Source organism: Nelumbo lutea, chromosome 3 (assembly GCF_056320005.1).
Source record: "Nelumbo lutea isolate HS-2025 chromosome 3, American lotus-T2T, whole genome shotgun sequence".
Lineage (NCBI taxonomy): Eukaryota > Viridiplantae > Streptophyta > Magnoliopsida > Proteales > Nelumbonaceae > Nelumbo > Nelumbo lutea.
The window spans coordinates 24,343,562-24,366,022 of NC_142686.1; the positions used below are offsets into that span (position 1 = coordinate 24,343,562).

At 39.5% G+C, this 22,461-nt stretch overlaps 2 protein-coding genes across 9 annotated transcripts; one reads left to right on the top strand and one right to left on the bottom strand.

Moving 5' to 3' along the window:
- Positions 1 to 7,110: 7,110 nt before the first annotated feature.
- LOC148863671 (uncharacterized) lies at positions 7,111 to 11,142 on the bottom strand. 4 transcript variants are annotated; one of them, XR_016109079.1, is made up of 6 exons: positions 10,026 to 11,142; positions 9,785 to 9,862; positions 9,444 to 9,565; positions 8,167 to 8,235; positions 7,893 to 8,031; positions 7,111 to 7,520 (listed from the first exon to the last, which is right to left on the bottom strand). XR_016109079.1 is itself a non-coding variant. In XM_088974826.1 (3 exons), the coding sequence occupies exons 1-3, from the start codon at positions 10,785 to 10,787 to the stop codon at positions 9,560 to 9,562; spliced, it is 846 nt and encodes a 281-aa protein (XP_088830952.1). In that variant the 5' UTR covers positions 10,788 to 11,101; the 3' UTR covers positions 9,178 to 9,559. The 4 variants fall into 4 exon arrangements, 1 of the variants encoding a protein (XP_088830952.1); XR_016109080.1 differs by lacking the exon at positions 8,167 to 8,235 and having other exon boundaries at positions 10,026 to 11,101; XR_016109078.1 differs by lacking the exon at positions 7,111 to 7,520 and having other exon boundaries at positions 7,643 to 8,031.
- A 1,949-nt stretch (positions 11,143 to 13,091) lies between these two features.
- Positions 13,092 to 21,355, top strand: LOC148863672 (uncharacterized). Of its 5 annotated transcripts, none has more exons than XM_088980867.1 (5): positions 13,192 to 13,433; positions 15,112 to 15,177; positions 16,509 to 16,711; positions 16,934 to 17,032; positions 17,126 to 17,635. In XM_088980867.1, exons 3-5 carry the CDS (start codon positions 16,706 to 16,708, stop codon positions 17,354 to 17,356), a joined length of 336 nt encoding a protein of 111 aa, XP_088836993.1. In that variant the 5' UTR covers positions 13,192 to 13,433; positions 15,112 to 15,177; positions 16,509 to 16,705; the 3' UTR covers positions 17,357 to 17,635. The 5 variants fall into 5 exon arrangements, 2 of the variants coding, with proteins under 2 accessions (XP_088836993.1, XP_088836994.1); XR_016110710.1 differs by lacking the exons at positions 13,192 to 13,433; positions 15,112 to 15,177 and adding exons at positions 19,974 to 20,458; positions 20,529 to 21,355 and having other exon boundaries at positions 17,126 to 17,357; XR_016110711.1 differs by lacking the exons at positions 16,509 to 16,711; positions 16,934 to 17,032; positions 17,126 to 17,635 and adding exons at positions 15,271 to 15,609; positions 15,709 to 16,371 and having other exon boundaries at positions 13,092 to 13,433.
- The last annotated feature ends 1,106 nt before the right edge of the window (positions 21,356 to 22,461 follow it).

Here is a 22,461-nt window from a genome sequence, read left to right on the forward strand (position 1 = left end):
TAGCAGATTACAGAGAGAGAGAAGTTACATAATATTGATGGTTTTTTTTACATGAATGGTTGATAATTACGCAGATTTCTTTTGCCAATTTTTAGTTGTGTTACCCATCTTTCAACAATATTTTTTATTATTGAGACTGAACTACTCACTTAGATAGATTTGGGATGGTACTAGCTAGTGCACTTGTATAGGGTCCTGCCTTTACCATGGATCACACATTGCCGGGACCTTTAGGCCTGAATTACTGCCATTGGTGGCTCCCTAGTCCCTACCGACTTGACCAGCTTCTCCCATTCAAAAGAAGAAGAATTATACAGAGATCAATTTAAGTAAATTCAGTTAGAGACTTTTTAATTATGATATTAGAACAGTAAGGCCCCGTTCCCTTTTCAGTAAGTTATTTATCGGGTAAATGTAATTATTTGGGCAAATTTTTCCTAGAAAATACTTATTTGGATAAGTGCATTTATCTATGTTCTTTTATTTTCTAGGTAAATAAGGAAATGACTATTTTAGCCATAGAAATCTATTATTAAAAGGGACATTTTTATCTCATTTAAATCTTGATAATTTTTTCCTTATGTGGAAAAGTTATTTATCCTCCTAGAATATGGGTATCACTTTTCTAGGTAAATAGTACCCAGGAAAATAAACTATACCCGGTTCTCACATAAAGCTGAAAAAATAACATGAGATTCTTAATCAATGGGAACCAAAATCCTATTGACCAACTTTCCCTTTCTCAAAATCTAAAAAAAAAGAACACCCCCCAAATGAAAAGTTCCTTCACATATAGCCCAATTGAACAAATTTATCAATTCTTTTAATTTTTTAATAATAAGTTTACCAATTGGGGTGGCTTCTTTAGATCCCAAGACCATTGCTAAAGGAAATTTGTTCAGCAGTAAATTAAGAAGAAGGGAACACATCCTTGGAATTTGAAGTACACCCCATATAAAGTATTGAGAGTTATTGATGAAAGGGCTACTTCTCTAAACCTCTAACATTGGAATAAATAAACAAATGCCCCACTGAGTTGACTCAGGAAACAATGTGTTTAATAATTCCATCTTCCTCTATTTTGATAACTCATGAAATCATGTTCAGAAATCAGACTTCTACATTTATGATTCTTCTTTTGTTTATTGTGTTCATGTGAAGTAAGGGGTAAAAAAGCGCAAATGGTGGGTAAATCAACACTTACTACAGAAGTTGTTTTAAATTAAGTTAAAACTTGAGCTCATGCTCAAGCACAAACTATAAAAAGCATCATATCATAGTCGAGGGTGATTCATTATTGGTCATCTCATGTACAAAAAGGTGGAAGTTCCTTAGAATTTGAAAGGTATAATTTCTTGCTGCTTGAGGAAGAGAGTTCTGTTTGAGGGAGGTCTTCGGTATCAAAAAAAAAAATTTGAGCCGTACTGAGAGATGGTTTATACCTTATAGCAGGATGGGTTAAGCTCTGGTTCAATTTTGCACCTAAAACCAAGTTTGAGGTGATAATTCCTTTTAAGCCAGAGGGACCCATAATCTATTTGAAATCCTTCAGAATTAGAATCAAAATGGTCTATTCCTATAGTTTATTTGGTTCAGACAGGAATTTGAATGAAAATTGAAATCAGCTGGAATGGGATTTCATTCTTGAATAAGGAGGGAATGAACATTCTTTCAAATGGGGGAATGTCATTCTACCAAGAATGGGAATGCGATTCTGATTCCGCCCAACCAAACAATTGAAATCAAAATGATTTATTCTAATTCCGTCCAACCAAACAGTTAGAATCAAAATGGCCCATTCTGATTTCGATTCCAAACATCTATTCCTGTGAACCAAATGGAACCTCCTAAGTTAGTTTATTAGAAAGTGTAGCCCACTAAGCGCACAGAATCAATTGCTGGGGTTTTAATTAGGCTTTTTAGTGCCTGTTTGAGGGGACTTTCAGACAGCAACTTCCGGCATTGAATGAGCCATAAAATCCGAAAAATCATGACGCCTCATTTGGCAAAAGACCAGAAAATCGAAAATAGTAGACTTTCTGGTGAAGCTATGATAGGTAGTAACTTATTAGAAGTGATTCAGTCAACGTGGCTCAATCACTCAAGTCCGGATCTCCTGCCTATGTTTATCGCAGTCACACATAAAGAATATCTCATCCTCTGTATAGAATTATGTAGGGGGAGATGTTACTAATTCACAGGTGATAGTGTACTATGGATAGACATGGGCGGAATTCTCGTGGGCAGGAGATCCGGAGTCCAATCTCACTGCATAAACATCCCAAACGGGCTCTTATTTCAAACCAAGAGATAGCTAACGTTGGGTGGATTACGCCGTTTAGGGATTCAAGCTTGTATTTGAAATTGGCAAAGGCCCATTTTGTGTAGTGTGATTTAGAGGCCCAAATTCCTAGCATTGCTTTAGAAAGTCCACAATATTAATAAAGAACATGTTTTGAAGCTGGGCTTAGATGGTGACCATCAGTCCCACTCGCCACTCGATGTGTGTTGGGAATTGGGATGATGATTCAAAATTTCAAATAAGCCTTCCTAAGAGGATCATGATTTGCTTTGTTGAGGCATGGCTTTTAGTGAAGCTTTTTTCTGAGTCGGTTGTCTCTTAGAAAAAAGGGTCTGCACTCTGACCAGCTTTGGTGTCCGTGTGTGGAAATGAGAAATCCCCTTGTCTTTTTATTCTCTGTACAAGGGAGATGTTATCTTGTAAGATTCCTTCGGTTCAGAAAGCCTTAGTGCATGTAGACATAGTAAGTACCTCTATTCACAGAGACTGAGACATCTGTCTAACGCTGGAGATCAGCCTCTTTTGGATAGGGCATGAAACCCTGTAGAGTATCCAGCTAAATCCAGATTCGATACAAATATGGGTCCTGATTGTATCTCTTAAACGTAGAATTATAGATCCATATACCCAACCCATTTACGCATTTTAGTTGGGTTCCGGGTCATAGCCTAAACACGTTAGGCATGTTAGAAGGGACAGTAACATTTGAAATTATTAAAATTCCCTGAACCTAAGTCTCAATATTTATCATTTTTGTGACCCTTGATACCGATACTGATAGATACACATAATACGCTGCAGGCGGTTCTAGAAGTGTCAATTGGACGGATTTGGTTTAATCCGATCCAATTCAATGTGAGTCCATTTATAAATGGACTAGACTCCATCTAGTCTAAATCCAATACAAATCAAATCTAATCTAATCCATTAAAATATAAATGGATTAGATTGGATCTAATCCAAACTGAATAAAATATAAAAATTATATAAAAGTACTTTTAGTATTGAAAAAGTACTTTTATAAAAGTATTTTGATAAAAATATTTTTATAAAAGTACTTTATTGAAAGTACTTCGGAAAACTGTAAAAACACTTTTCAAAAAGTACTTCCATAGACTTTTATAAAAAGTACTTACGTAGAAGTGCTTTTGTAAAAGTACTTTCTTAGAAGTATTTTTATAAAAGTGCTTTCATAAAAGTGATTTTCTAAAAGTGCTTTTGTAAAAGTGCTTTTATAGAAATACTTCTATAAAAGTGCATTCATAAAAGTATTTCTGTAAAAGTTTTTATTTTTGTAAAAGTGATTTCATAAAAGTGCTTTCGTGTAAAAGTCATTTTACAAAAGTGCTTTCATAATAGTACTTTTGTAATAGTGCTTTCGTAAAAGTACTTTTGTGAAAGTGCTTTTATTAAAGTGATTTTGTAAAAGTGCTTTCATAAAAGCACTTTTGTAAAAGTACTTTTTATAAAATTGCTTTTACAAAAGTGCTTTTATAAAAATGTTTTTGTAAAAATGCTTTCGTAAAAATACTTTCATAAAAGTGATTTTATGCTATTTTCAGTTTTGATTGATTTCAAATTGGAGAAGGGTTTGGCCTCATGATCAGATTATTGGAAATTTGGTTTAAGTTTAATTCAAATCAATAAGAATATGGACCAATTTATTATGGATTGGCCCAATCCAATAATTATAATGGACCATCCAAATCCGATTTGATAAGGTTTGGATCGGATTGGATCTAAACCAAAACCGGTCGATTGACACCCCTAGCAGGCATGTTCATTGGAAACATTCGATGTTTCCAATACATGACAGTAGTGTCTTGTGGGTAGGGATGTGGAGAAATTTTGAGGATAAGAGTTTGAGAGTGCATTGTACAGGACTTGTATAGGGTTCTAAAACTAAAAAATAATTGTATGTAGACCTGTTCATAGGCTAAGCTCGAATTTGACTTTTACCAAAATTTGAATAGGCCCAGCCCGAACACAATATACACTGAAAAGCCAGGCCCGAAGCCTGTCCCATAAACAGGTCTAGTTGTATGGTTCAAAAGCTGTACCCAGTTTTTAGAAAATGATGAGGCATTTTTCTACCGGATAATACAAGGGAAGCTGTTCTTTTTTAGGTTTTAAACATAGCATAAATATCATTGCCACTTCACATCCCTATTACCAGCAACAAGCTGCAGCTCCAGGAAATGCCAAATTTGGTGTTGTTCAAGCCATGCCTCCCCAATTTCCAAGGTGTGGCTTGGAGCACTGTTTTCTATGAAAAAATGGTTCGAAACAAATGTCCGTTTCCTAGAGAACCGTTTTTTTCGATAGCGCTAATGTGGCACTGTTTCCTAAAGCAATGGCAACGATGCCAAATAGCTGCTTAGTTAAAAGAAATCTATGATTGAAACTTTATTGGAACCCGTGCTTGTTTCCATATTGATGATTAATTGGCATGTTCAAGTAGGGATTATAACGAAAAACAGAAAAAAAAAAACAGAAAATGCATAGCATAAATATTAGATTGCACAAAAAAATATATGTAGCATAAATACAATAAGGAAAATTTTGTGCATTATTTGGTTTGAAAAAAAACATATATATTGAAAAATGTAATTAAATATGCTTAGAATCTATTAAAATATGCATATGTATAAAATTAAATATATTTTAATTTTATAAATGCATAATATATTTAATACTATTAAAACACATTTCAAAATAAATCATCTTATATTTCAATATTGTATTTTTTAGATTTCTTTGACCCTTACACCAACCAATGCCAAATTGGAATTATAAAATACTGCTTGTTTCTTAGGCTGTATTTGGAAACAATGCAAATAAGTGTGTATGCACATATGTAGAGTGTAAAATAGTCCATATAAATTGTAAAGTTGGGTTAGTTTTGCACCGACAAATTTACTTTCTTACTAAATGGGCTTTTAGTTGTAATGCAAACATGAATTCTAATAAAGCATATGCCTTTTTTTTATCAAAAGCCCACTTGAATGCAAATTTAGTTCTTTTTTATTGATGTACTTTTACATATTGTTATCAATGTAAATATGCATTGGAAAATGTATTTTCTGTCATTTGTCAATGCATAAATATAATGTAGGAAAAGTGAACCAAAGTGCAAATTTACCCTGAATCGGAATTTATACTCCATTTGCATCGTTTCCAAATGCAGCCTTATAATTTAAAATTGAATATCCTAAATGAGAATAGAAGTAAAAAAGAGCCTAGATGGTTCTTTTTCTCTTAAAAATGGGGTTTTGATGGTTCTAGAACCCAATAATGTAGTCAAATATATGAAGTAGGATTTCTCATCGTGATGTAATGCCATAGACAGGGTGGAGATGGTCGAACCTCCGAAGGTCTAGGGACTGGCATTTGTTGAGAGAGAGAGAGAGAATCACCCCTAGATTGAAGAGTCAATCCTATTTTTGTTTTTCCTTAAATGGGTGATTCTTCTGACACTTTTCATTGACTATGCCACATCAGCACAAGTGGCCAGTTGTCAGCCTCTGATCCTTATGCCTAATTCAAAACTGGTTTGATTTGTCATTTTGTGACCTAGTTTGGATGGAACTGACTTGGTTTTGGTTCAAGACTGATTGAACTGGGTCTATGGCTTTTTATGTATCTATATATTCTTACACCAAGAATCAGCTGAAACAAGAAAAACAAGGATCAATCATCCTAAGAGTATGGATGGAGGAAATGCTATAACTTTATGTAATTGCAAAATTTTATCATCAATACTTGAGACTGGATATGGTTTTGGTTTTTTTTTTGAGTTTTGATTAATTCAGTTTGGTTAATTCGGTCTTTAACTAAATTGATTTCGGTTTCAATTTTTAGAATTAGAAATTCGATTACTTGAAAAAAAAATCAAATTAACCAAACTTTGATATATAATATGTAATATATAATGTGTAATATATTATATTATTTATATATTAATATATAATATAATAAAATTTGCTTTCATAAAATTTGACTCTAACCGAAATAATAAAAAATCAAACCAAAATTTTCGATTTTGATTATTTCAATTTTTTTATAATTCGATTTCGGTTTAATTTTCATTTTTTAGTTCAATTTTAAAAATTTCAGGCCCCCCGGCCCCTGGGGATGACGTGATTTTCCTGAGCCTGAAAACAGGTTACTCAGGGTTGCTCTATAGATATCAACTTCACCCATGCAATAATGTCATGTCAGTAATTGTCACTCAATGTTTTGAAAACAAAACCAAACCAAACATGAACTTGGAAGGTCTGATCCGGTTTAAAAAATCATATAGTTTAAGGGTTTAACTGGTGATCAAGGCAATATTTGGCAGGATTCATGATCACAAGTGTCGTCATTATACTCCTGGAACAACAGAAGCATTCCGTTTGAACATTACAGAAGACCCCCTTGACTAAAATAAGAACTTTCAAACCATTCTCTTGACCCGGAGACTGCTTATCCCAGCATTATTAGTTCAGAAACTCTTTAATTTCACAATCGCAACTTAATTATCAGAGTACGCATCTGATTTGCATAGTGCATACAACGCTAATTCGTTAATCGTTATACGCTTATGCATTATTTTCCTATCTGGACGCTGGTCAAGTTGAAATTTTGGGTCAAAAACAAGTAGCCGCCTTTACTCGTCCATCCAAACACGTTTTGCCTACAAACCAACAAGCATTTCAAGGTCGACATTTAAGTTCTAAGTTCATATAGGGAACATTAGAAAAAGGTATGGACTGGACAAAAAAGCCTATCATGCCGCAGGCCTTAACCTGACCGAGGACCCACCATTTTCGTGCACAACCTTCTCTACAATTTTATCACCCCTTTAGGCAGTATCAGTATTTGGGTTAGAAAATACGAGACAAACAGAAACTCGGAAAGTTGTTAGAATTTCACAAAATTTGTTAGCAACTATCCCTCAACTTTCTGCTTCTCTCTTGTTTTTTGTCACGCCAAGCAAGCATAGCCTTAATGCAGCTTTGTTCTTGGAAAAAGCAAGGCTGTTTGTATTTGGGTCAGTGCTCACACTGCTAGATGGCGCATGCTATCATCAGAACAACCTTCATTTTGCCGACGTTTATATCCAATTTTCGGTTAGAGAGAGAGCTTATAGTCTGCGCCAGGGATTCAGACACATAAGAAACGGGGTAGAGCCGACTAGGCATAAAGCCCAGGAGGATGGCTGGGAAACCGACCACTGGAATGAGAGTGTCATGTGAAAATTAAAGAGCATTAGCAAAAACACAGGAGTCAGTACAAAAGGGATAGATGATATCAGTTATAAAGGAGCAATATAGAGAGGTTAAAGAGTTTGTAATATGCAATTGGCTTTTCGACAACCCAATGCGCACTATTAGAATAGTCATCCAATTGTTATTAGAATAGTCATCCAATTGTTATTCCCATTCAAATATGCCACATCCAAGGGGATCATCAAAATCTAGGGTCTGGATTGAGTAGCAGTGGCTCCTCTTCAGCAGGGTCCACAGGAAAAAAAAAAATCCCTGCAGCAAGTGTATCAAGTGGGTATTCAAGTATCCATATGAAAAATAGGTGGTTTAGTACTAACCAAATACCCTTCACAGAGTGCTTATCAATTCATGCTCGCTGCTGTAGGAATTTTCCTAAGACCTCATCATTGGAGGATCAGCTCTTGGTCTATGTGACATGAAATGGTGCTGTGCTGATCTGGTAGTCCTGCACCATATCTGTAATTTGCAGGTCATTACATCATTTAATTATAGAACCTTTTGTATGTAAAAGTAAAACTAAATGACAAGTATAACATTCCTCAAATTGGCAAATCTCAGAACTCAAAGTTAACAGAAACATTATATCTTTACCCAATTCAGGAATCTCATTGCTTTCAGGTTATAAGCGGGGATCATGTTACTATTGACTTCCCCTGTAATCTGTAATATGCAATACCAAAAAAGAAGTTACTTTTGATTTTTATCCCGAACCTAAACCAATTTACCTTCCAAGAATCCAAGTCACTGAAGATGTTCTTCATTTTTGTCTCTTTTCTAAAATGAAGAAGCTAGAACTACTACTTTTAGGTCGAAAAGACTTGAAAAACAAGATGTTAAGACTAGCATGCGCAAAAGTACTCCATGAAATTGATGGAAATTAAAGTTCAATCAGATTCTAGATACCAAATCCATGAACAAGAGATGGAAAAAAGAAGTTATCTTTCATGCAAGCATGTTTAAGGACTTGAGCATCAAGTAGAATGAATGAAAGATTCTTAAAATCCACTTATGAATAGGAACCTGCATTCTGTTTCAATTGATTTGTCATGATGTGTATGCATTTGTGTCTAATTAATAAAAATTGAAGAGGAGGTGCAGAGCAGGTGACTGTAAAGAAAATCAGTAATTATCAATTACCCATGACAATGTCATGCATCAACCTCTATAGAAGTCTAAATCACATTGAAGCTCACGGCTTTGGATAGAATTGTCAAACTGATCACTTGCAAACTACAGTAGGTGTGGGTTCAACAGTCAGAGAGGCTCAAGTTGCCCCAACTGAGAGTAGGATTTTGGCGTGGATCAACTATTTGTTTTCTATGAAGATATGGTCACCGACTCACCAGGTTTAATGAAAGAAAGCCCACAAACAGCAACGGGGACCATTTCTACCTTATTATTTCAACTTTTCTTCAAAAATAAAATAAATAAATAAAAACTCGGTCAATTAAAAGGAACAATTATATGCTCCAATTGCGTTGTGGTCAAATCTTGGGTCTATAGCTGCGAGAACAGTGATTCCTAAATAAGCAAATCAACTCTCATGTAAATGCAGGAGAACATAAAGAACCGAGAAAAATCTAAAATTGTATGACAATAGGATGCCTCTGAAAGTTTGAAGGCAAATTCATTTACTCTTGCTTTTCGATTCCTTATAGTAAGAAAAAATAATAGGATGGACATATTACATGCATGAACATTACAGTGCATTCAGAGGATAAAGCTCAAAGCCAAGAATATTCTTTTCTTGTCTCTTGTAGGAGCCACATTTATGCCAAGCATTCTCATAATTAGAAGAAAAAAGGAATAAATGAAGACAATAAATGAAATTAGCATCTAAAAATAAGTGGGTTTGCACAACAGGTCACCAGGAAATTAAACATCTTCTTGTCAAATTCCAATGTACAGATAGATGAGGTCAAAATGCACCAGAGTCAGCGAACCGAAACCTTGTAACTTCTCAAAACTATCCTGGCGTTAATCTCTACATCTGCAGAAATCAAGATTAACAGTATTAGCTTAGCATGCAGAAGAATTGCATAACGCGAAACCTTCATAAAAAATAAAGGGAAAGTGGGGAGATAAAAAAAAAAAAAAAGAAATTCTCAATGAAGGAGGAAGAAAAGAAATAAAATAAACGAATCTCCGAAGACCCTAAAAGAAAAAGAAGAAAAAACGAGCAAAATGAACAGAGATGCATAATATTCACCTTTCCGGGTTCGGGAAAATCAGGAACCTTGTACGTATCAGGCGTTATTTCCGTCAACCATAAACCAGGCAAAGTTGCCTGCAAAGTTTACCAACTAGGCGTTAGAATTCATTTTATATAAAATATAAAAAGCACAAAGATTTTATATTCTTTTCGTACATGAAACATGAGAATAGAGAAAAAGAAGCATTTGGAGCAAAGACAAAATCCATCAAAGAAGAAAAGAAGGCAAATTTATTACATCAAGCAGCTTTTGAATGTTCCTAGCCCTCTTCTTTGGCCTTCGATGCGGTCTTGTCCCAGTTATTCCTACAAAGTCGTCCTCTATCTCCTCCCTAGAAAGGGAGATCGAGAACTTTTCGCGCTCCTTCTTCTCCACACACTGGGTAGAAGCTAAACCTCTCGACCTAAGCGATTTCATCGTTGAATTCTCAGCTCGCGTGGGAGAAGAATTCTGTTGCTTCTCTTCATTTTTCAAGACACCTCCAGTTTCATTTGGAGCCTTACAAGCATCTCTTCGTGTTCTAAGATTCCACGGCCTAGCCGCCGCCGACGACGACGATGGTTCATCTTCTTCTGCATCATCCTTAGCCGTCAAATCCTTCTTATGTGCAACCTCAAGGAGATGAAAATCGATGTTTATCCTGAGTGCTTCAATTCTGTCTTCTCCACCCCTCTCCACCTTAGACATCCCTCCAGAAACTCCAATCGGCGGCAACTGCCATTTCATAAAGCTCCCGGTGCCTTTGGAGTATCTGCGCTTCAGTGATTCGTGTTGCTTCTTTTCGTCGACAAAACGTTCCGCTTCGACGTCAGAAGCCGGGGATCTGCGACCGAGAGAGGGGGTTTCTCCATCTGGAATCACTCTGACACATCTAAGACGCCTTTGTTTCCCCCATTTCAAGTAAGGCAACGAGAAATTGTGCAAGGGCCTGGAGTTTTCACGAGCCATGAACGTGAACTCCTGCGACCTCTCTCCTTCTGAAACTCTCGAAGTCACCATTGGTTAGGTGGGACGAGTCGCGCGGGGGGGGGGGGGGGGAGCTGAGACCGAAGCTCTTGTCTCTTTCGTTCCTCCAATTATTGTCGACCGATTGATTTCAGAGATCTTCCGCCAAAAACTTGCGAGAGATATGAAGAGAAAATCCCTCCAGTTCGACTTGAGAGGGTTTTCAGAGACGAGAAGCAGGAAAAGGAATGAATGTTTCTTTTCGTTTCTAAAATCGCCGGGAATTATATACATGAGAGAGAGAGAGGGGGGGGGTGATGAGGACAGAGACAGCGGTTTTAACGTTCGGGCATGCTTCGGTTTTAGTTGATCCTTTGAATACTTCATGAGGCTATATTCTAAAAGGCGCAGGAGTGCGCGTACACACACCTAACCTAAATTCTTGAATTCTTGGGCTTTGGTAGTCGTTGTGCAGTGGCCCATTTAAGATCCAAGCATTACGCACGGGTACTAGGGTGAGAAAGCATGAAAGGGAATCATGAATTCATGATCCACCGTTGCTTGGGAACGACCAAACATAATGGGCATTATAAAACTCATGAGGGTATTATGCGTCCGTCCGATAATCAAGGCCTTCTGTCTTCACTCAAGGACATGACGCGAAGTACTCGTTGGCGAATAGATAGCCGAATGGCCATTTGATTTGAAATGTGGAGCCACTGCTACGTTACTGCAACTTTTGGTCTCTTGGTGGACCCACAGGATGCATAAAGCATATGGCACTGGGCTCACGACACAGATTTTTTTTTTTTCGTTGATGACCACCCCGTACTGAGTACGCTTCAACCATTCAACGTAATGCTGCACTTGGGTTCGAAAAAGTTTGATCGGGTAGGGTTGATGCTCGGGTTAGGGTTAGGGTTGAAATTCATGAACCCAATTTTAGTTAGGGTTGCGTTATGGTTGACCTTTTAGACAATTCAATCAAATCTGAACCAGATTCTATATGTCATATGTAATATATACCATAAATTGATTTGTTTAGATAGATAATATTTGTATAGCCCCCACCACATAGTATCATGTATTTCTTTTAAGATAATTACTTCACTTAATTCTAATCATAAAAACTAAAACCTTAATAACATTATTTTATATATTTTTTTTTAATTTTATTCTTCATCTCCTCTATGTTGTTTGTCACCCATAAAAGATCTATCGTAAATCATAACTCATAATAAACTATGGTCATTTCAAACACTTGTTTTTCAAAATTTTGTACCAAAAGAACAAAAAAAATCTCAACAAACAAATAATAATGAAACATAGGATTAATATATGTAGTGAAAGTTGAGTTAAGATCTAAAATCGAGAAATTCTATGAGATTTTAAGGGATGGGAAGAAGGTTGGGTTGGGCCCAACTCGAAATTGACTTAGGGTTGGGTTAGGGTTGAAGGAATTTAGTTAGGGTTAGGGTTAGGATTGGGTTGGTCGGGTTGGGTTAGGTTAGGGTTGGGGGTTTAGAACTTAGGGTTGGGCTAGGTTGGCCTCAACCTAACCTAACCCGACCCGGCTTGTAGCACTATTCCAAGGTGTTTCATTTGGAAATTGGGATTCCATCCAAGTAGGCCACTGGCGTTGATCCGGTTACAGTCTCAATTTTGATCAATTTCTAACTCGCTATACTAAAACTGTTAGCAGTATAGTTGAGCCATTGACTCAGGGTCCATTTGGCGTGTCTTTTCACGTAGGTTGTTGGGTTTTTAGAAGCACGATAGTTCACATTTTTTAGTCTTTCTCTATTTGGTTGAGGGAAGATCTTTTCGTCAAAAGATTGTAGCCAAAAAGATGCAAGAAGTTCAGTTTGAACTCATTTCGAAAAGATATAAATATAGCTTTTTGCCTTTTTTTCGCTTTTTCAAGCCTTGGCTTCGTGTGGAAAAACACACCTCCAACCAAGCGTTATGTGGGCTGCCAAAATCTTTATGTAAAAACTCATTACATCTTTTGGTTGTCAAATCTTCCAAAAGATCTTTCAAAAAAAAAAAAAAAAAGCCAAATGACACACACACAAACTAGTAAATGAGCATGTGGTAATTCTAGATGATGATAAAGATAGTAATAATGTATTCGGTTTTTTTTATAAACATTATGTATTTTATTTTTATTTAATTTTTTATTTTTATTATTAATCGGTTGCAGATTGAAAATCTAAATTTGATTACATAAACACCTCATCCAAATACGTAATAATCAGATCGAATTGTAAAGTTTCAAATGTCATATCTAAATAATGTTCGCACAGGCTTTTGGCTGTTTTGAAGCCCATAAGTTTGATTTTCAGGCTTTTTCCATTTGGTAAATGATAGATATATTTGTAAAAAGACGCAACCCGCAAAAGATGCCAAATGCCCGAATTTGGGCTTTTTCGGGCTTCCGCAATCTTCTGCCTTCTTCGAGCGCGTGCCTCAACGCACATGCTTGTGACAAAATACCAATCCTTTGATAAAGACTCTCAGATGTTTCGAGCCCTAGCTCTCAGCTCCGCCATTGTCGACCTGCATAATATTCTCTTCTTCTTCAAGTGTCTTCTTGCTATTTTTCTTCTTCATGCGGTCTAATCTTTCTCTCCTTTTTGCAGGTATACCATCAGGGTAACTTGCAACAATCGGAGGTTTGAAAACTTGCTAACAAGACAGGTACAACCCCATTTCCCTTCTTTGTCTGGAATTTCTTCTTCGTCTCCTACTTCTAGTCCTACCAAAATATCTGCTCTAGACATTATATATCCATGTGTAGGCCATGACGTCCTCCTGTAAATAATATTACGGTGGTCTGAGATTGATGTTTGTGATTTGTGTGATTAGAGTCGGTGACAAGACTCACCTCTCACCTCTCTGTTTTGGAGTTTACACTCGTTATCAGTTTTTTAACACTTATAGATTACAATGCTACTATGCAAAGCTTTAGCTGTGCAGGATCATATTGAGCTTTAGCCTTTGATTCTCTTTACATTTGTCTCAGAGTACAATCATTTTGAATTTTGATTATAGATAGATAAAAAAAAATATCCAATGCATCTATATATCTATGATCTACCACACATTATTCCAAAGCAACAAAGAGAAAAACAGTTCCACTGTAAATGAATTAATGTGATTTAATCTTGCTGACTGACTACCGGTTGTGATTGGAAGTTGGACTGCCTTGCCTAGCTAATAATTCATTTTGGGTGGAGAGTTGTCCTTGTTCATAAGCCCTAGATTTCATGCATCATGTTACATTCATTGGGGATTATGAAATAACTTTGACCTATGTAATGGAGTGAATAATAGTTATCACCTAACTGTTTCCTAATGTGCATATATACTATCTGCAATATGGATTCCTTGCTCACTGTATCCCCAACAAGTTTTGCCAGATGTATATTGATTTTTCTTTTTTCTTTTTTAATTTCTTTGGGCTATGATGCTTCGGAATCCATACTTGAACTCTAATGTCGGAGTAAAGCAATCAATAATTTTTTATGTAAAGGCGCAGTATGGAAGCTCAGTTTATTGATCTGGGTGCATCAGAATCATTTCTATTTATTAATTTGGTTGGTTCCAATCTATAAAGATTGGGTGAAACAGATTTTGCTCCATCAGAATCACTTCTATTACTAGTTGGTTCCAAGCAATAAAGATTGGTATTTGAACATGTGAGACATAAGTATTTGTAAAAAGCATGCATACACCGACCCTCTAGAAGAACACACTCATCCAATCTAATTCAATTAGGGCCTAAAAAGCATGCTACTTAATCAAATTGACCTCAAACCCAAACCAAACTGAGTTGCACATCTCTCTAGAGCTTTCATTGTTATTCAAGGCTGTAAATGGGTTGGATCCAGATCAAATGTATGTAGATTTGAATTCCTATTAGCAATAATATTTGAATTTGAATGAAATATTATCCATCAAAATTAATTTGGATATTATGTATTATCAATAAATTTCATTAAGAATAGTTTTTAATGAGGCTTAACATAGTAGACACCAAGGATGATTTCAGTGTAAATTCTTATTTATTTTTTCAGTTTCTGCTTTATTTTATTTATTTGCATTGCAGAAAAAAAAATAAAACCTGAAGTAATTAAGGGAGTGTTCCAATGAATAGTTCTGATCAACAATGCAATCCACATAGAGTTGTGAAGGACCTGCTTACATGTATCATATGCTTCTCCACCTGTTTACATATATTTGATGTAAAAAGACCTGTTTACATATACCTTTTATTTTTTTATTGTATCTTTCTAAGGTGGTGAACTTGGTTGCTTGGGGGTTGTACCAGCAAGTTTGCTGAAGCTAACAAATTTTGTTTTCATTTTTTGTACAGCTTTATATTACAACCATTTGCATATTTTTTGGGTTCATCTACCACAGTTGACAGCTATCACTGCAAGTAATTCCATACTTGTGTTATTTGCTTATTCAACACAAAATTTAAAATGATTCTAGCACTTTGATAGTAACTAATGATCTGTTTATTATATAGATGGAAAATAGTGTAGTACAGAGTGGGGGAATGGTCTGTTTATTATATATTTTCTTGCTCAAGAAAATATTTTCATAGATTTACTAGTACTTCAAGTACAGAGTGGGGGAATGGTTTCTGGGTGTCTGAAACCAAATGGTTGGAGAGGATGTTCGACAAAGTTTTTTTGCACAAGTTGGGTTGAAATGCAACGCTAAATCCTTCAGTAACAAAATACAAGATCTAAAAAGTAGGTATAAGGATTTTAAGAAATTGAGGTTTGGACAAACGGGATTTGGCTGGGATGAGGAGAAGCAGATGGTTGTAGCCTCCCAAGAGACATAGGAGAATTATTTATTGGTATTTTCTAAACTTTGAATTTATTTAGAGGTCTTCTTTATTTGGGACTTTATATGTATGTAAATGTATATATTGATTGGTGTCCCCTTATCTTTTTAGGCTAGCCCCAAGGCGAAAAGATTTCGTAGTATGGGTTGTCCAGAGTATAACAACCTTGAAATTATATTTGGGGGTACCACACCTACAAGAAGATTCTCTGCATCTCTAGCACGTGGAATACAATCTCCACCCCGAGAGGACGGGCATGTCTCCAATGATCCACACCTTGATGAAATTCAACAACCATCACCTGGCATTGCTGATTCAACCAATATTGATGGTGATCAAATTTCTACCACAACCACCAAGCAATATGCTCGTAGGAAGAGGCCGTTTGAATTTTCTGATACAGAGATTTGAGAAGTTGGTGGAAACAATTAATGGAATGAATAAGAAATCAAAGAATCATGTCTCTATGAACAATGTTTTAGTAGAGTTGAATTATATTGTAGGGCTGGATCATAATGACTACCTAAAACTTTATGAAGTGTTTGAGAAGCCGGATGCAAGAGAGTGTTTCATGAACATGCCTATTAATCTTAGGAAGAATTGGGTGTTCGGTGTCCTTAATCGTTACTCTTGAATGTTATGTTCTCATCCACAAACCTTTTTTTAATGTTTTAGGTGAACAATTGTTTAGAATTGTTATGACTTCTTAAAATACTTTATATGTGTAGGATTGAACAGTGGTTTCAGTAAATACAATTCATATGGTATTATATAGTTCTGTGGATTGCTTATTAATTATTGTTTGGATGGTTTAATGGATAGGGTAGCACATTTGGTCCTTAATTTATGACGTGCAAGCTTGCAATTAATCAAACATAAAACCTTATGTTTATATGTAAATGTTGTATCAGATTTACAATGGTTGATAGTCTGACCAAGAGGGTAGTGCTACAAGCAATTTTGGCTACTGTTGTAGATGATGAAGAGCAGTAAATGACGACAAATGCCCTCATTGCAAAGGAACTTGAGAAGGAAGAAATGTATCTCTCAAAGACACTTACCACAATGACATTTTGACTGGGTCAGAGTGGTTGAAAAATGTCATGCAATGAAGGTAATAGGTGTTTGGAAATGTTTAGAATGGCCCCAAAAGCATTTGTTAGCCTAGTAGGTGCATTGAGACAATGAGGGTTAGTGAAAGTAGATATGTATCAACTGATGAACATGTTGGAATTCTTTTAAAGATCATAAGACACAACAAATTAAATAGAGATATTGCAGACCACTTTCAACACTCTGGGTAAACCATTTCACACACTTTAATTTTGCATTGAAGGCAATTTGTGAATTTGGCATGGAAATTGTACGACCCGGTGATCTAACTACTGTACCGCCTGAGATACTCAACAATCCAAAATGTTATCCATGGTTCGAGGTATCTCATACTATATGTGAGATAATTTTTTTTTAATTATTTATTCTTTATTAAAAATCCATTACCAAACTGGATTATTTTTTTCATCTGTAGAATTGTGTAGGTGCAACAGATGGAACCCATGTTCATGCTTGTGTTCCATATGGTGATCAAGTTCCATTTAGGGGAAGAAAATCAATGACCACCCAGAATGTGATGTGTTCATGTTCATTTGACATGCTCTTCGCTTTTGTTGAGGCAGGATGGAAGGGTGTTGCATATGATTCAAGAGTTTTCTTGGAGATAGTTCAAAACCCCGACAATATGTTCCTACTACCACCATAAGGTTAGCAAAACTATCAAATAATTAACCGGAGTTTTTTTATTCAATACACTAGTACATTTGTTCTATCATATAGGAAAATATTATGTAGTTGACTCAGGTTATACAAATATGCCTGGACTTCTGTCTCCATATTGAGCAGAGAGATACCATTTAAGAGACTTTCAAGGAAGAGGTGGTCGACCCAAGAATGTTGAAGAGTACTTTAATTATATTCATTCTTCATTGTTGAATGTCATAGAACGTTGCTTTGGTGTTTTTAAGGCAAGATTCCCAATACTGAAGTTGATGCTTCCATACCCACTTCATAAGCAAATTAGAATTGTATTTGCTTGTTGTGTATTACATAATTTCATTCGATTATCGAAAATTCAAGATGTGTTTTGGAATTAATGTAGCACAATTCGATCACTCCTAACTGGCACTTGAGTGGCTCCTGAGGGGTACCTGAAACTGAATGAGAGATGAAGAATTCCCAGGGGGTTTCCCGGTGGGAACGCTCCGATGCTTAAGTTAGTATTGTGTGTAAGAAGCGGAAAGAAAGCGAAAGCTAAGAGTGCAAGTTGCGCTGGTAATTCAATATACCTTGTTCTTCGAGGGTGAGCTCCTTATAATAGAATTCCATTGCTCCCAGTCCTCTGACTTCTGACAGGGCAGGTATAACCGCCACTGTCAGTCTGCCACAACCACTACAAGCGAGGCTGAGGTGGCACGTGCGGGGCCGTCGTGCAGGGTACGTGTCTGTCAGGCGTGGGTCGCTTCCTAAAGGTGGCAGGTGCGGAGAGGGGACATGCCAGCAATTCGCAGGCTTGTCAAGTACGGCGGTCGGGCAGGAAGCCATCCTATGGTATGCCGAACTGCCCTCCTATGGATTACCCTGAGCTGGGCTATTCCTTAAGTGACGGGCCGCCTGCTGCCGGTTGTGTCGAGCTAGCCGACCTGAGGTCTTTGTGCCTCGGGGCGTTCAAAGAGGAATCAGTGTGTTCTGGCTTGGGGGTGACCTGAAGTCCATTGGGAGGAGCTCGAGTCTCAAAAAGGGGTCAGGGCGCCTCGAGCTCGGGCCCTCGAAGTCCCTTGACCCCGGGGAGGGGGTGCGAGCGAGGCGGCTTCCGGTGAATAGTTTACTCGCCGAGCTGCCACATCGAGCTCGGTGGGAGTTCCCCACCGAGCTGTGCTCAGTCCGTTGTGCTAAGTCACCGTTTGAGCTAGGTCACGTCTACGTGTACCTGAGCTACGAGGTCCGACCAAATCACCCTCCATCAATTGTCCCCCACTCCCTGCGTTGGTGGCGGTGACCCAGCGCGGGGAGGTCATGATGCGCTGGGTGGATTCGGCGTTGGTGTTTGTGTTGCGTTGCCGTGTGTTCCGTTCAACTTTACCGGTCTAGCGCTGGCCCGATCGAAAAGAGGTCTGGGTCAAGCCCGGGTTACGTGCGGACTTCACGCGACTTAGACTTCGCGGACGTCAAAAACACGCTAAATCGTTTTTGCCTCAAAGATCTCGCGGTTGCGGCTATAAATAGGGGGTCCCTTGGCCATTTTCTTCACCACAAAGCCTCCATTGCTAGTGTTTAAGCTCGTGCCAAGGGTTTCTTAGCTCGGATCTTCCAGTTCGTCCTGTCCTTCCAACCCGGTTTGCATTTCTTAGGTGAGTCCTCTCGAGCCTCCTTTTCCCTTCTAGTTCGGTATGTCGTCTAGTGTAGATGACCTCATCGACGAGCCTGAGGTAGGCACCTCGGCTCAGGATGTCCCCCCTGCTACCCAGCCGTCCGAAGTACGGGTGGCTTCGGGTCATTTGGCATCTACCTCCCATCGAGGTCGGGAACCAGATCAGTTCGGTCCCTCCACCATGACCTCGGAGAGGCTTCAGGACCTCATACAGAGGTTCCGCCTCCCCAGCGAGTACTTGTATAGTCTTCCCACCGGTAACTTCCCATGGGAGCACGGTCCCAACGAGATCGTGATCTTCAAGGAACAACTGGTAGCCAGGCTCAGACTTCCTCTCCACCCTTTAATTGTTGAGGTGTTGGTAGCACGGTCCCAACGAGATCGTGATCTTCAAGGAACAACTGGTAGCCAGGCTCAGACTTCCTCTCCACCCCTTAATTGTTGAGGTGTTGGTACACTTCAACATTACCCTGGACCAACTCCACTCGAACTCCATAAGGAATGTGGTGGGGTCCATTTCTCTTTGTTTTGACCGTTCCCTTTCAATAGACTTGGATGTCCTTAGTACGATATTGGCCATAAAGAAGAGCGCTTTGGGCACTCTCCCCAAGCATAGGCGGTCTTACTACCTGTCCCCCCGCCCGGGTTTTAAGCTTATGCACAAGCTCCCGAGCAAAGTCCCAGCTTGGAAGCGAGACTACTTCGTAGTCCGAAGTAACATGGGGTGGCCCTTCCCCACCGATTGGAGGATAGCCATTCAAGACCCTAGTGTCATCCTAGATGGGAAGATTAAGAAGGAGCTCCAGTCGTTGGCTAGGCTTGGGTTACATTATAAGGACTTCACCTCTGAGGAGAAGCTCGTCCGAGCGAGCTTGAGTCTGGGTAGGTTTTTCCCACGTCGGCTTTTCCGCTCACACATTTTTCGAGTTACTGATGTCGTCTTTCACTGCAGGTCCCATGGAGGCGGAGAAGATAGATAACTAGAGACTCTTCCGCCAGATGAAGAGGAAGAAGCGCGTGGTAAAGAAGGTGCGCGTTGAGTCCCTGCCAGCTCCAGTCGAGCCTCGACCTCCGCAGACCTCTGCCTCGGGGCCCGAGGTGACAGTCGTGCCCATCGTAGACTTGGAAGAGGAGGTTGTACCTAAGGAGCCCGCGGTGACAGCGGAACCTGCCATTGAGCCCGCCGAGGCCACTGCCGACCCCACCCAGCTTGCTAGGGAAAGCGCTCATCCCGCTACCGCTGAGACCTCTGAGAGCTCCACTCACGATGTGGAGATGACGGCTTCCAGCTTGGAGGGTCAGGGGAGCCAATCCGTCTTGAACCCCAAGTGCAGCCTGAAGAAGAGCACACTTACTTCATATCCGGGGGAGGTTAGCGAGTGGGCCGAACTCACTCCTGGTCAGCTCGGTGCCTGAGCTGCTACACATACTATGGTGGTGAGTTTCTCTTCTTTTTCTCTTCTTCTCTTCTCTCCCCCTTTTTTTTTGACCGGTTTCCATTTCGCAGGTGAACACTGCCATTCACGCCTTGACTCTCCAATCAGATCGGCACCTGAGGCGTACTCTGGAGGTCGAGGAGTCTTCTCGCACCACCCACACCGAGTTGAGGGCAGCTCGTTGTCAGGTTCATCGCCTGGAGAGTGATGCCTCAGCTCAAAGGAGCTTTATCGAGGCATTGATGGCAGTGAAGGGGGAGCTGGCCCAAGACAAGGACAGGTTGAGGGCCGAGGTGAACGGCCTCAAGGTCGGTCAGGAGGCCTTAGGGCTCAAAGTAAGCAGCCTCAAGGCAGTGCGGGATGCCTTGAAGCTCGAGGTGCAAGGCCTCAAGGAGGCGAAGGGGAGGTTGGAGCATGAAGTGGGGTACCTCCGGGAGGACATAAAGGAGAAGACCACAATCTTCGAAGGTGCTCTTGAAGAGGCCAAGACCCAAGCTGTCATCAATTACGTCAAGTCCTCGAGATTTGACGATGTGATGACGGAGGCCTACCATAAGGGCTTCAAGCTTAGTTGGTGGCTGATTAGGCACCTCTACCCCGAGCTAGATACGAGTGCCATCACCACTTCGTGAATCACTGACGACATTGTGTGTCAATCAAAAGACGACCCCAATTCCGAGGATGAACATCCCGAAGATGGAGTGGAGGATGCCGGTCTGGACACCGTCCCTGAGGGAGTCCCTGATAAAGGCAGCGAGCCCCCAAAGTAGTTTGCTCCTTATGTTTGTAACTTAATCTTTTCCTTTTCTGAACTGTAAATGTATCATCTTGGGTTCAAGCTCGGGTAAAAGCTCTTGTACTTGAACTCTTGTTAATAAAATACAGTTTCTTTCAAGTATCTCCGACTGCGAAAATATTTCTAAGTGTGAGTGGACTCCAAGTAGGTCGATTTAATGTGTGGTTTACCTGAGCTCTCAAGCCCCCGAGTTGGCGGTAGGGGTGACTGAGTGAAGTTGTGTTACTTCGGGTTGCGCGGGTTATCGAGCCGAGTGAGAACAACAAGGGTATAGGCACCGTAGGGTTCACACCCGAGCTATCTTTCCCTTAAGGGTTAGAGATAACCAGGTTTCTGTTGGTTTGCTATGCCGAAGTGGCAGCTGGGATTTTCTTGTGGCCCTTAGGCTTAGGGAGGGACTCGTAGTCCGCTCCTAGATCATACCCAGGCCGAAGTGGCGGCTAGATCTTATGTGCCGAGGTCATGTTAGCTCGATATTCTGGCCCTTAGGCTTGAGGAGTGGCTTGTGGCCTACTCGATTCTTACAAATAGTATTGTCTTAGGTTGACAATATTCCATGCTCGAGGTATTTGTTTCCCTTCGAGGGTCTCGAGTTCGTACGTTCCCTGCCCGAGCACTCGTTTCACTCGGTAAGGACCTTCCCAATTGGGCCCGAGCTTGCCAGCACTGGGCTCAGGTACAATAACTTTACGAAGAACCAGGTCGCCAACGCGGAGGTTCCGCTTCTTGACCCTGGCGTTATAGTACCGAGCTACTCTCTGCTGGTAGGCTACGGTCTTAATGTACGTGAGGTCCCTTACTTCATTGAGTAGATCGAGGTTGGTACGTAGTTCATATTCGTTTGTCTGATCATTGTATTCTTGTAGTCGTAGCGTAGGTACTTCGATCTCTGCGAGGATCACTGCTTCGGTGCCATAGATGAGATTGAAGGGTGTTTCTGCTGTGGCGGTCTTCTCCGTGGTCCAGTAAGCCCACGAGACACTGGGTAGTTCATCTGCCCACAATCCTTTAGCTCAGTCCAGCCATGCCTTTAGTCCGTGGAGGATGGCTCTGTTCGTGACTTCTGCCTGACCGTTTGCTTGAGGGTGCACGACTGAAGTAAAGTTTTGTTGGATCCCCATGTCTCGGCACCAATCTTGAAATCTGATGTCTTTGAACTGTTTGCCATTGTCGAAAATCAATACCCGAGGTAGTCCGAAGTGGCACAC